The sequence below is a fragment of the Rhamphochromis sp. 'chilingali' genome (genome assembly GCF_963969265.1).
Source record: "Rhamphochromis sp. 'chilingali' genome assembly, chromosome: 10".
Taxonomy (NCBI): Eukaryota; Metazoa; Chordata; class Actinopteri; order Cichliformes; family Cichlidae; genus Rhamphochromis; species Rhamphochromis sp. 'chilingali'.
Window position 1 is genome coordinate 16052353 of NC_137937.1, and position 14322 is coordinate 16066674.

At 40.5% G+C, this 14322-nt stretch overlaps 2 protein-coding genes across 2 annotated transcripts; both read left to right on the forward strand.

The window, feature by feature from the left end:
• Positions 1-5377: 5377 nt before the first annotated feature.
• nkx2.7 (NK2 transcription factor related 7) lies at positions 5378-8068 on the forward strand. Its single transcript, XM_080894739.1, has 2 exons — positions 5378-5818; positions 6341-8068. The coding sequence occupies exons 1-2, from the start codon at positions 5563-5565 to the stop codon at positions 6886-6888; spliced, it is 804 nt and encodes a 267-aa protein (XP_080750865.1). The 5' UTR covers positions 5378-5562; the 3' UTR covers positions 6889-8068.
• A 3973-nt stretch (positions 8069-12041) lies between these two features.
• Positions 12042-13665, forward strand: nkx3-1 (NK3 homeobox 1). Its single transcript, XM_080894754.1, has 2 exons — positions 12042-12767; positions 13012-13665. Exons 1-2 carry the CDS (start codon positions 12581-12583, stop codon positions 13407-13409), a joined length of 585 nt encoding a protein of 194 aa, XP_080750880.1. The 5' UTR covers positions 12042-12580; the 3' UTR covers positions 13410-13665.
• Positions 13666-14322: the final 657 nt, after the last annotated feature.

Here is a 14322-nt window from a genome sequence, read left to right on the forward strand (position 1 = left end):
CAGCCCGTCAGCATCAACAGGGAGTCTGTGGAAAGGGTGTCCAGTTTCAGGTTCCTGGGTGTGCACATGGACACAGACCTCCAATGGAGCGTCTCTATTTTCTGAGAATCCTCAGTAACATGGACCTGACGAGGGAGCTGCTGATCGTCTTCTACCGTTGCTCCATTGAAAGTGTGCTGACTGCATTTGTGTATGGTTCTCCAGCTGCACCATGGCACACAAAAAGGCACTTCAGAGGGTCATTAATGTGGCCCAAAAAACATCCTCTTCCCTCCCTGAAGGACCTGTACAGCACTCGCTGTCTTAAGAGGGCACGCAGCATCCTACAAGACTGCACACACCCAGGACACCGGGTGTTGAAGCTGCTGCCGTCTGGCAGGAGATTCAGGCTGCTGAGGTTGCGGACAAACAGACTCAAGGGCAGCTTTTACAGGGCAATAGCCCTAATCAATGCAATCAGCTGACCCGATTGGTTACCTTTGTGGACATTTTTTTTTTTTTTTTTTTGGGGGGGGCAATAATAACATCCATCCAGCCATCCATTCACTTTGGCTTATCCGTTTCAGGTTCACGGGGGGTGCTGGAGCCTATCCCAGCTGTCATAGGACGAGAGACGGGGAACACCCTGGACAGGTCGCCAGTCGCAATAATAACAATAACAATAATAATAATAATGTACAATAAACATACACTCATTCTTTTATTTATTAAGTCATTCCTTTGCTCATACCTTTCTTGCACTTAAAAAAATCCATTTTAAGTTACTGTGTTGTGTTTAGTTGTGTTTAGTTGTGCGCAGTGCAGACGTGGGACAGTTTCCAATTTCGTTGTACTGTTGTACTAGGTATGACTGTGCAAGGACAATAAAGAGTTATCTTATCTTATCTTTTGTAGTTCATTCCATCTATCCATCTATTCATTGGTCTTTAACCAGTGACTTGAATACACCTACGAGTTTCGGCTTATTTCAGCTGTTCAACATATGAAATGCAGTAACTGGCAAATAGTGGATGTTTCTCCGTGGTAACCTTGAAATCACAGCACCCCCCCCCCCACCCCTCCTCTCCACATTTAAAATCCCAGTTCACGGTGACCAACAGGAGGCAACAGGTGTCTCAGATTTTCTAAATAAGATTGCTCAGTTTCATACAGGAAATTTTTCTGTTGACCACAGTCTCTCTTTTTTTTCAAAATAAAAGCCCTGGAATAATTTTAGGAATTGAACAGAATTATTTAAACTCTTTCTTTTTCTCTGTAGTAGTTCCCAATTACTTAATGGATATCGTATATACCATATTTTCAATATTTTGTTTTTTGTTTTTTTTTTCTCCAAACATTCAGCCTTTAATAGCAAGCAACATTCAGGTCCAGCCTCAAAAAGTTGATTCTGTGCATCTGGCGGTAACTTTTTCAGTAGGAGAGACAGTAAAAACATACAAGAGACAATGTCTGGCTGTAGCAACAATTCCACCACAATTTCTACAGAAATTAGTTAACAGTTAATAAACTACCCAAGATGAACTTTGGTGGAATAAAGATCTTGAGTGGCATCAGTAAACTGCTGTTTATTTCCCCCCTATAGATCACATTCATCCATCCATCCATCCATCCATCCATTCGCTTCCGCTTATCCTTTTCAGGGTCGCGGGGGGCGCTGGAGCCTATCCCAGCTGTCATAGGGCGAAAGGCGGGGTACACCCTGGACAGGTTGCCAGTCTGTCGCAGGGCTAACACATAGGGACAGACAACCATTCACACTCACATTCACTCGCACATTCACACCTAGTGGCAATTTGGATTATCCAATTAACCTATCCCCACAAGCTGCATGTCTTTGGACGGTGGGAGGAAGCCGGAGTACCCGAGAGAACCCACGCAAACACGGGGAGAACATGCAAACTCCACACAGAAAGACCCCGGCCTGATGGTGGAATTGAACTCAGGACCTTCTTGCTGTGCGGCAACAGTGCGAACCACCGTTCACATTCATCCAGTTCAGTTTAAATCCACATTTTTCTTTCCTGGTACCAGTTTGAGTTTGAGTACCACTCCTCAAGAAGACGACTGCATGTCCGAACACTCAACGCATAGCCTAGAAAAGTTTGCTCAAATTTTATCTTTAATCGAAATTCATCTAAATTCTGTTAATCCCAAAAATAGATACCGGATCGGCAATTATAATAAAGTTTCCAAAGCTGACTACTGCAAGTATATTATCCAAATCCCCTCTTTGTGAAAGTACAGCAAGTACTCACATCTCCAGTTGCGTATAATCAGAACAGTGAGACAATTTTTTGCACTCAGAGTTGCTGCAAACGTAAATGTTATTTGCATGTCCCAGAAAATTAACCACATATTATCGTTAGTAATGTTGCTCTGGTTGTTGGACTTTTCAAGCACAGAGAAACTGTGGTGGTGGCAGTCAGGCTGTGTGTAGTCATTTCAAGCAACTAGCGCACCCTGGTGCCTCTGATAGCCTTTTTCAATGTCAGCAATTTTCTGAGTGATCCTCAGTGTACGAAAATGATCTTATATCTTGTAACTACTGTATGAGTTTACATAGACTCTGCCTGAAAGACTCCTTCATTCCTGAATGGAAACATCAATGCAAGGCTGGTTTCAGTTTCACTCAGTGTAAGGAGACCCCATCTCTTCTTTCAGCTGCTATCAACCTCCTATTTTGCTGTATGATGAATTAGGGGTATTTGTGGTCAACTGTACTGAGCTACCTTCTTATATTACAGTTCGAGGACATGTGGTGGAAGCAATGAGAAAGGCTTTGATTTTAAACACGAGCAGTCACAGAAACCCAGGGAGAGCATTGCTTCAAGCCTCTGGAGAAAACTGCAGCAGTAATTTACTCATCAAACTGGACACCCTGAAATACCCAAGGTGTTAAACAATTGAAAGTTGACATTGAGATTTTGCCCCTCTCTGCTTTTGAAGTTCAGGTTTCTTGGTTTGTCAGCTTGTTTGTCAGAATATCACCTGAAGCTGAGCACATTTTAAAAGTTCTTCTTACCTTTTCTGAAGAAACAAAAACAACACATTTCTTACTGAAAGAACAAATCCAACAAGTATGACATAAAACAAGGCAAGCAGCAAATCTCCGTGGCATGATGATCACTGACACATCTTGTGTGTAAAACAAGATATATCGCTTATTTTGTTTTGTCTTGTTTACTACACCTTCATTACATCTTTTAATGCCCCACTGTACACATGCTGCACAATGATGGAGTAAAAATCTATGAATATTAACTTTTGCACTGCAGGTAGTCAATAAGGTCTGTGAATGAATTAAACTTCCACACAGGACAGAATAATTCACGTTTATTCAAACATCTGACATAAGTGAGTCCCTTTAGGATTAAATAAATTAATGATTCGTTGTGGCTTAAGCTGCGATTTTATTGCGTTACATAAAACTATTTGAATTCTTTTCTCTATTGATTAGCTGACTTATTTTACTGGATCTGGAAGATTTTATACCAGACATGCCTAATAAGTAAGTCAGAATGAGTTAACTCCTAATCTGTTAGCTCAAAGCTCAAACATGTTGGCATATTGACTTTTAGAAAGTATACATTCATTTCTGTTGTGCAAATCTGGACCAGAGGAAACTGCGCAGGAGCGCACGTGAGGTGTTCCTTCTGTTGAAGAAAGCCCTTTAAAAACTTAAAAAACTGTCACAGATCAGCGCCCCACTGTGGCTCACTGACTCACGACTTTCCTCTGGACTGTGGGTGTTTTGTTGCCGTTTTATTAATTGTGTTACTTTTCATTTTGCTATATTTTCCTGGTTTCTTTTACTCATGAAAACCATCGAACTAAAAAAAAACTATCAGGTTCTGAACAAATGTTAGTACCACATAAGTCTAAGTAACTAATCTAATAACTTCTCAGGAGCTTTTAGCAATTGTTTAAGAGAAAATATTTTAAGGGTGGTTTTAAAACTGGCGGACACACTTCAAAATGAATTAGCTCTTAACTTGCAAACACAGTCCTCTATTCATCCAGGTAAAGGTCTCATTGAGGATAAAAATACCTTCTGTCAGGGTCCTGACCAGGAAGGCAGAGTTATCTTTGTTTTAACTCGCGGCACACAGCACCCTGATATGGCAAGCCCTGAAGACCATCGAGTTCTCTGTATTTGTGCTTTACAATTGAACATGTTCGTCTGTTAGAACCCCACTTGTTCTATAATATTAAAGGGCCCTCTAAATACTCTCAAAAGCACCCATCCCCGCAAATGCCCTCTAGGCTATATATCTGTGGCAGTGGACAGGCCGTGTCTATCCGTGTTCCTGTGTCTGTGGAAGCACGTCTCAGCCTTCAGTCAAGCATTGCAGGCTGGCGCCGCTGCCTCTCCACTTCCACAACATCAGGTGTAATGTTACTGTTTGTTGTGGCCTGAGAACACTAATAACATGGCTTGAAAACAATGTTGACGGTAAAGCTGGTCAACATCACCCGACATCACTCAACCCCCGAGGACCTGCACGCTGATTAAGCGGCTCAGCTCACAAAGAACGAGGACTGGCGAGACTCTGAATAAGTGCCTCCCATTTTAAAACAGAGTAATTAGGCTGCGATGGTTTCCCTTGATTGGCTATTATAGTTTTCCTATAGCAGCTTAACTCTATCTATCTATCTATCTATCTATCTATCTATCTATCTATCTATCTATCTATCTATCTATCTATCTATCTATCTATCTATCTATCTATCTATCTATCTATCTATCTATCTATATATAGATAGATAGATAGATAGATAGATAGATAGATAGATAGATAGATAGATAGATCTATATATATATATATATATATATATATATATATATATAAACAAAAACAAAAAAGCGATTGCAGGTATTTAAACTGCTACAAATCATTTGCAGGTATATGTTCTGTCAATCATGTCTCAAACAGAGACGTTTTCAAACATTTCTGGAGAGATCCTAACAATAAAGATATTTTAACTGGGCAAAAAAGACCATGTTGATTGTCATATATAACACAGAAACAGAGAGATACTAGCAAAACAGCTCATTTTTTATTTTATATATAAGCCTTTCGTAAACCACGTTTACTGGAGCCTCATTTCCAGCTTGAACAAAGATATTAGTCATAAAAACCCGCATAGAAACATCGGCAATCACAATATTTTGTGCACAATGAACTAATTAGCGCATACTTTCCGCAACTCCAGGAGTTTTGCGGTAGGCCGCGTGCTTACTGATACATGCGCTCACCAAAAGTCTCATTTCTTAATTAAACTCGGGAATTGCACCTTTGTTTCGCAGGGAGAGAAGGGCGGACATGATGAAAGGTGTCTCTGTAAGGTGAGAAGGAAAGCTGGGGCTTCAGGGTAGTGTGAGCAGGCTGTGGGTGTTGGTCATTTGGTCAAAAAGGGGATGATGTTGACTATCTACCTTGCTCATTAGCTTGGACCATTGAATGATTCAAATCAGGCCCTCACTCACCAGTCAGTTAACACATCTCTCTGGCTTCATCAGCAGCAGCTCGAGCTCATCGAGGATCAAATCTAAGCACTGAAATGGAAGGCATGCATCCCAGTTTGACGACCTCGACACCATTTTCCGTGAAGGATATCTTGAGGATGGAGCACCACCACGACTATGAGCATGATTTTCTAACGGCTGACCAGGTTGTGCCCTTGCATCATCAGCACGTGCACGCTGCGCCCCAGAACAGAGACTTTTATGAATGCCACTCGGAGCCGCGCGCCTCGGAGATACTTGACAAACTCGATACTCACAACCCGGGAGCAGAAGAGGAGATACACGAGCAAGGTGATGTGACACGATGGACAACAAAGTAAGATTCAATTCAGGAGCCGCTGGTTGTGGATTTAGGCAGCTCCACAAAAACACGATACAGGACGCGTTAATGAGACGGGGCCCGAATGAAACAGTTTCATTTTCCCTTTAGATCTTAGTCTGATAACCTAAACAGACCACAAGAATCTCACTGAACCAGTGAGAAATGTTTCCCTAAAGTAATCAGCACCTAAATTAATAAATTAAAAAAAATTCTGACAATTTTCTGCAAACTGCAGACTTCAAGATCAAAATGTGAGCTAAACAAAATTTTTTAATGTTGTCAATGTTTGCAGTTTTGTAAATTTTGCCTTTAAAATCTCAGAAATAATCAAATTAGTTGTTTGGTTTTTTTTACTACAATTTTCCACTTCATTTAAGCTTTATTCTTAAAAGTGTTGCACATTCCGAACAATTACAAATGATTTGGAAAATTTTAGGCAGTAAACAGGTCATGGTGTCAGAACGTGACTGTGTTTTTGTTTTGTGGTGCAGAGATGAGCGGGTTCGACAGTCCATCTGATTGTGACAAACCCCCCCAGAGGCCCAGCGTGCGCAGGAAGCCCCGGGTCCTCTTCTCCCAGTCTCAAGTGTCCGAACTAGAGAGGCGTTTCAGACAGCAGCGCTACCTGTCCGCCCCGGAGAGAGAGCACCTGGCCCACGTGCTCCAGCTCACTTCCACCCAGGTGAAAATCTGGTTCCAGAACCGCAGGTACAAATGTAAACGTCAGAGGCAGGACAAATCTCTGGAGCTGGCGGGTTATCTGCCTGCACCCAGGAGGGTCGCGGTTCCCGTGCTGGTGCGGGACGGGAAGCTGTGCGGTCCCGGTTCCCATTCAGCGCCTTACAATGTAACACTTGGACATTATAACCCCGCGCTTGGATACGGAAACAGCAGCATGTACGGCTGCAGTTATCACAGCGCGTCACCTTCTGCTGCACAGATGTCCAACAGCAAGCTAAATGATTTAACAGGAAACACCGAGACGCACTTCGGCCACGGGCCGTTTCAGGCCTCTCTACACGGTATAAGAGGCTGGTGATAAAGGGACTAAACGGCTGTATAGCAGGAACCACTGAGACATTTCAGTATCAAATGTATATTGTATAGTTGGTGTGGGGTCGTATTGTAATTTCCCGTTGTTCAAAAAGTTTCTGATGAATCGATTATGAAGAATAAACGCTTTAATATTCAATTATACTTTTCTGTGTCTAGACGCAAATTCTGAATTAGGGCAATCCGGGGTTGGTTGATACACTTTTTGCTCTTGCTGATGTTTGGATTACTTTCAATAATGAGTCATGAATCGAACAAAAACTAATGAAGCATCAACGACACTCTGTGACAACCAGCCCTGTAACGGGGTTGGTTATCAGTGGGTTTCAGTAAAAAATGGTGATTAAAAAAAGCACAACTTTTTATTCTATTTAGATAAATATATCAATGTATCAAAATTTAGAAATGAAATTTTAAACCGTTTTTCCATTTAAGCCATGAATCTGAACCAGTCACAGTTATTATTTATTATAGTTAATATTCTTCATTCTTACAGTGTTTTTATACAAAAACAACTGAGAATAAATGTCATATTTTTTCGAACTCATGTATCACTTTAAAAACGGGTTTTGCAACAGGTAAACTGAGCGAGTCAGCGCAAACACGATAAAAATGAACCACATTATTATCTTTCTGACTCTGAACTGCTCTCCATTATAAGTCTTGGTCATGCTCGATCGCCTAGATAAGGAAGGTTTCCGGGATCTCTCTTCTAAGGTTGCTAGTTTTAATGTGGGAACCCTTTACTGCAATCAGAATCACACGAGTCAAATGCGCACTCCTGGATCGCCTGAGATAATCTGTGTGAGATCAGTTTTGACAACAGCACACGGAAGCCTCATTGGTGCTAAGAACTGATTCCCAGTGTGATTTTTATGTGTAATATCTTTACTTAAAATTACTTGTATTTGTAAACAGACCTCATTGAGCAGGATTTACAAAAGGTCTATATATGCAATTTAAAAATCACCTGTTTTTCAAGCATCTTTATGACTGTGTCTTATTGCACCTATACATTATAACCAATCCGGTCCTTTTTGACCACGTAAAATATGTTTACAGAACTATTGTTATATTTATTGCAATTTCTTCTTCTTGGCGAGATTACTCTTAGAGATTTTTTATGTCAACTTTTTATCTGGATAAATAAAGTTTTTAAAAGTCACTTTGCCAAAAACTGATTGCGGTTTCTACTTTGTGACAGGAATGTTGTTTGTGACTCAAGGTGGCTTGATGTCATTCACTAGTGATACATTCGAGATATATTTCACATATTACATGGCAAAAGTTATTTATAGCAGTTTAAATACGACCAATCACTTTTTGGCAAACACAAAAATTCCAAATATTTTGATTTAATTACCACAGTAAAAAACGGATTCAAATCAAAGTGATTACTTTTGGCTTTTCTTCATAAGTGTGCATTTTTAAAACGACTAATGTTGCGTGAGCTTTTCATAAAATTCCACAAATTGACCGGTGCAAAACGATCGCGTGAAATACCCACAGTGCCCCATGCGTCCTCTACCTCCATGTAGTCTATAAACATGTGATGACTTCATATAAAGTGAGCTTTAAAAATATCATTACTGTACTATATTGCTTTTCATCAAATTATTCCTTTTTTATTTCTCCGTAGCTTTTGAGTGAAGCTTTTAAAATAAATAAAACAAAGGAGAAGCTTTTTTGAAAATTATATAAATTTGTAAGACTTTGTCACCCAGTTTTCCAGGAGGAGCTCAAAAAACGACAGCATACCTTATTAGGAACCTTTAAGTGTAACTGGTTGTGGCGTTGTCGTTTGCCAGGTTTATCAAAGAGAGCCATCAAACAGCTAATGGATGAAGTGACATCTGACCTCTATCAAAACTCAGCTCCTTATTGCCCCATTCACAAATCCGCTGATAAGGCCGGAGAGCTTGTCCTGTCCCGGGGCTCTGCTTGGTAAACAAACCCGCAGACAGAGTGGCTCTTTAACTTCTTCAAACTTTCAATCAAGCGGGAAACAGTTCCAGTCTGACGTGTCGTGTATCGACGAGCCACAGCCAGGTGAGCGCCAATCAAACTTCAAAACACAGATTTCTGTAAAATAAAATTCAGTTATTTTTTATCATTAAAACGGTCCCTTTATATCTCCACAACAACAAAGCGTGGCATTAATTTAAAATTATAAAACCATAAAATCAAATAAATCAGAGATACACATCAGCGCGACTCGTTTCCCGTCAAAATCACTTGATTGGGGGGAAAATACGTTTGTGTAATTTTTTTATTGGGCGTGAACGCAGAGAATAAACACCTCTCAGAGAAGAGTCACGGGCTGAAGGAGCATCTCTGCACAGATAAGGATGAAGCTGTAGACAGAGAGGAGACCAAGAGAGATCAGATAATGACCCTGTGTGTGTGTGTGTGTGTGTGTGTGTGTGTGTGTGTGTGTGTGTGTGTGTGTGTGTGTGTGTGTGTGTGTGTGTGTGTGTGTGTAAGTAAAAGGGTTTTTCAGAAGTTATGTTTATAGTGTATGACTTTAAAATGTAACTTTAAAAATATATATAGATCTTATTCTTATTCTTATTCTTAATACATTACATTATAGATCACGTGTAGCCATAACCTTTGGTGTGAACTATTTCAATTTTAATTTAGAAGCATAAAGAAAAGCCTTAAAATGACGTAACCCGGTGATCTCATGACACAGTAACTGTCTTTCAACTGAAGTAATTGGTTACTGCAATCAGTGAAAAGGTCCTCTGTCACTCATGACAGATAAAGATTTTTTTTAAAATGACATTCAGCAACATCTCACTAATGAATAGTCAAATCTGTGTCTTTTCAGGGAGGAAAACTGTGAGCTCATGCGCAGTAGCTCTGCTTTGTTTTGAAAAGGTGGAGAGGGAGTTTTTCTTTTCTCCTCGTCCACATAAAAGGTGCTTGATTACACTGCTTGTGATGAGGGGCAGTTTAAATAGAGAATGACGTGAGTCTGACCATCGCTTGAAGAGACATTATGGTTTCCAAAATCCACAAAGGGTTTAAGTCATGCTGTGGTTAGAAAGAAAGACGCGTCCCTGACTATGTCAGAGACTTCAAATGTCAGTGTGATGATGAAATGATGAACTGTTGTATATGATTGTGCAGGAGCTCATCCACATTGCAACAACTCGCCTAAACAAAATAAGAAACTGTTGATTTTTGTAGCTGAGCTGGTTGTAGACGAAATAACAGTCCATGGTACATAATCCCTTTCTTTTAAAGTAGCTGTGAGATTGGCTTTAAAGCTCCCTCTGGTGGAAAACACTAGAATTGCATTTACAAAACTATCTCACACAGACCAAAGATAAGTTACTTTAATTTTCCCCTCACTGAATTTGGAGAAGAAAAAAATGGTTCACAGTTACTAAATTCAGAGTAATTGTTTCTTTATCATTTAGTTTTTGTACAAACTTTAAACTGACCTGTTTCCTCTGATGACATATTGGTTATGTCGCACACTTTACAAAGATGATTCTTGTGCAACAGCCAGGCGTAGGGATACTGTATAAAACAACTCTGATGCTGAGAAGATAAGAAGACAGAATGCTGACAAATCTGCTGCTGCGACAAGTCCTCGCAGTCACCCTCTCAGACAATGAAACAGCCGGAAAATAACAGAAGGTTGATGGCACGTTTGGTGGCTCAAAGAAAACATCGTCACCACTGCACCGGGGAGGACAAATGCCTTTCCAGGCTGAAAGGTCAGCAGCTCTCTTATGCTACCTCTGATGCACATCTAGATAACTATGCCACGACTGTCTAGGACAGAGTGATTGTAGAGGAAATGCCATTGTTTGGAGCAATCATGCCGATTGTCACAGAATAAGGGTGGTGGATGACTGTACAGAGTCTTAAAAGAACCACTTCAGTCGTAGGACTTCCCCTCCTCACACAGCCCAGGTGCTCGCTGTCATTGCTGACCTTGTTTTTGCTTATGTCATCAGACAGGTACGTGAGTTTTGTTATTCTGCAAAACATCCTTTTAACCACAATCAAACGTTTTTTAGATGGTGAAATAAAAGTGACATATGCCTCAAATAAATGCAATGTATGCATTTCTAGTAGAAAGTCATTTTGCACACAGCTGTGGTTTTGCTTGATTCCACGTTCAGTACAGTATGATCCAAAAATAAACGTAAGGAGTTTTATGGGGTAACAAACAATGTCTAGACAAAAGTGGGATTTTCTGTGCTTACAGTTCAACATACTTTAACAGGCAGACAGTCGCATGCAAAGATTTCACGGTGAGACATATCAAGCATTTAATCTTAATACGCTGTTGACAAGACAGCAGGTAATGCAAACGAGGAACCTTAAGAGATTACACACAGATAGCTTTCATAAATGATTATCCACAACACAGGAAAGAACACGGCAGACATGACTTAGTCTGGGGATAATATATATATATATATATATATATATATATATATATATATATATATATATATATATATATATATATATAACATATAATGCTGGATATTGATACATAGTGTATAATGCATACAAGGATGCAGTTTAAGTGCTGCTGATAATAGTAGCAGTCATCAGTGTGATGTAAGTGTGTATTTGGTGAAGAGAGGCTGGTGGCGTCAGCGCCATCAGGGGCCACGGAGAGGGCTGTGTCTGTCATACCAACATTCACGCATTTCCAAAGGAAGCATGAAATCCCAGAGCAACTCCGACAACGCCTGTAAACATCTTAGTAGACGGAGAAAGGTCAGACCGGACCGCAGAGAACAACAAATAAACAGCCGTCAAACAATGAGCGTGTCCATTCAGGAGCCGGCCTAAATGTGTCCAAGTCATTAGTGCTTCAGGAGGCATGACCACCCACTCTGACCCCAGCCACCGGCCCCACCCACCCCCGCTACTGGTACATTTGTCTCACTGAAGCCGCTGTGTTACAATACTGAGCTGATGGAGGGCTCAAATTCGAGACTTTTTAGTGTGTCTGGAGCAGGTAGCTCCGTCCCTCCTTGTGGACTCAAACTTCCTCCACAGAAAGACTAAACACACTTTGTGAACATGCACTGCTTGCTTTTCTGATACTAGTTTATTAGCTAATTTTGGATGTCACTCAGTTCTCTCTGTTAGGAATAGATCATAGCTAAAAAAGTACATTGCCAACATGCACCCATTATATTTTCTTGTACAGAAATGAGTTTCTAATCATTTTGTTTGAGTTTAGATCACATATTCGACACCTTTCTGCACATGTGTATAAGTAGAACCACATCAGACTGTTTTTCATTTAAACATAAAAGCATGCATAAGGACAGCTATAAATATATAAATTCATCTTTTTACAATCAGTCTAAAGTTTTAAAATCTTTCTCTATACAGATCACTTCTAAAATAAAAAAAAAAGGATCAGTACTTCCTTTTGAATGTTTCAGTATTTTTATGGACTTGATACATTGCAGCAGAGCTGAGTAGGAAACTTGAATGAAAGTTAGTGAAAGTAGAAGTAAACTTTAGCCGTCCCGTCTCCTTAACGCGTCAGTGCAATCTGAGCCCGCCCCTGCTATTGTATAAATTCAGACTGTGTAAGTGTGTGAGGACTCACAGTGCTTCAGCCACTTCTCCCACTGCGCCTCTGATGCACCGAGAGTCCTCGGATTTTTTTTTATTACTGGCTGGAAATGTCTGACTCGGCCAAACCTCTGACTTCCTTCCTCATCGAGGACATCCTCTCCAACAAAGACAGTGCGCGATTCAATGATAAATGCTGCTCACAGAAGGAGGAAAGATGTTCGCAGTGGAATGAAGAATCAGGAAAGTTTTCACCACAGCTCTGTCTTCAGGAAACAGCCTTTGGATTACAGACAGGTGAGCGTCTGCAGGCTTTCAACAGCAGGTTTACTGCGCTTAGATAAAGTGACCAAATCAGTTTGATGTGTGTTGTTTACTATGAAGAATGCGCAGAATGGTGCAGTGTAACAACAAAAGACTTGCTTTAAAATTTTATTTGTAATGGCAGCTGTTTATCTTACAATGATCACAAACCAGTTCACAAAGCCTGCTGTAAACCAGTTTACCTGTTTAATGACTGGATCTCATCTGTGCTTCACAGAATCTCTGAACACATCATGCCCCAGCTCCTCAGAGTCAACTTTGCCCTCCCCCGGAAAGCAGAAGCGCTCCAGAGCTGCGTTTACACACCTCCAAGTGCTCGAACTGGAGAAGAAATTTAATCACCAGAAATACCTGTCGGCCCCAGAGAGAGCTCAGCTGGCCAGAACCTTAAGACTAACTGAGACCCAGGTGAAAATCTGGTTTCAGAACAGGAGGTACAAAACGAAGCGGAAGCAGCAGACATCAGAGTTTTGTAAGGATTTGTACAATGCAGAAGGACTGGGTCTGAAAGAGGATTTGGTCAGATCATCACTGATTACTTCCTTCTACAAAGCCTACCAATACAGACCCTACCTGTGGGACTACAGTGGCCCCTGGGGCCCAGTGTTATGGTGAAAATAAATGTATAACCCTAAAGTTTATCATCTACAAGCTTCTAAAATCTATGTTTACTGTCACAGCTGATTCTTTGTCAGATTTGGAACATGGTGTTTGCTCATGTGTTGACTTTATCCATCTTGTGGAGTGATTTCGCTCATGAAAATGTGCTATCATACAAATCTTGCTGTATGGATATGACATGGATTTGCACAGCCAACTTGTGACATTGTTGATTAATAAATTATTAATAAATTAATGCTTATACATTTAACCTTTGTTAAGAGTGCTTTAAAATTTCGAGCATTTGAATGAAGTTAAACTGTGATAAAATTGCAGTTGGTGTCAATGAAGGCGAAAGAATGAGACCCGATTCCTTCAAGGAGCTGATGCCCTGATTGCAGGAAGATAAACTGCTCTTTCTAGAGACAGCACCACACGGAAAACGAGAGTCAGCTGACATCAGCTGACATCACGCATTCCAGATGCTTAAACATGCTGACATAAATACAAATATGAAGGCTGGCCAAGAGGCATCTTTGTTTAAATCAGAGATAAACGGAGCTCCATAAGGCATCGAGTTCAATCAGCAGTTGTCAGCTTTGCTTTCTTGAAAGTGGGGCATGAGGAGGTAAAGCTGTCATGTGGCTCACCTCCTGCATGCCATGGTGATTGTGAGTATACCTGGCAGTTGGTAGATAAAAAAGTAACAGAACGTGTTTCTTAAGGTATGTTCTGTATGATGTATAACAATAAGTGAGGATAACACACAAAATGTGATGTAGACTTTAGATCTGGGCACATTTTGTGACCCCTTTTTGGAAGCTTTGGTGTAATCATAGCCCTGTACACTCATGCATGTAACACATACTACAAATCAACATATTTTTCTAAGCACCTGGATTGTACAAATAAAAATTTTAAGAAGTCT

Excerpts from the sequence above, each read along its gene's own strand:
- nkx2.7 (XM_080894739.1), top strand. The coding sequence starts at position 5,563 with ATGGAAGGCATGCATCCCAGTTTGACGACCTCGACACCATTTTCCGTG. Across the intron at positions 5,819-6,340 it reads AGAGGAGATACACGAGCAAG|AGATGAGCGGGTTCGACAGT; the intron begins GTGATGTGACAC and ends TTTGTGGTGCAG.
- nkx3-1 (XM_080894754.1), top strand. The coding sequence starts at position 12,581 with ATGTCTGACTCGGCCAAACCTCTGACTTCCTTCCTCATCGAGGACATC. Across the intron at positions 12,768-13,011 it reads AGCCTTTGGATTACAGACAG|AATCTCTGAACACATCATGC; the intron begins GTGAGCGTCTGC and ends TGTGCTTCACAG.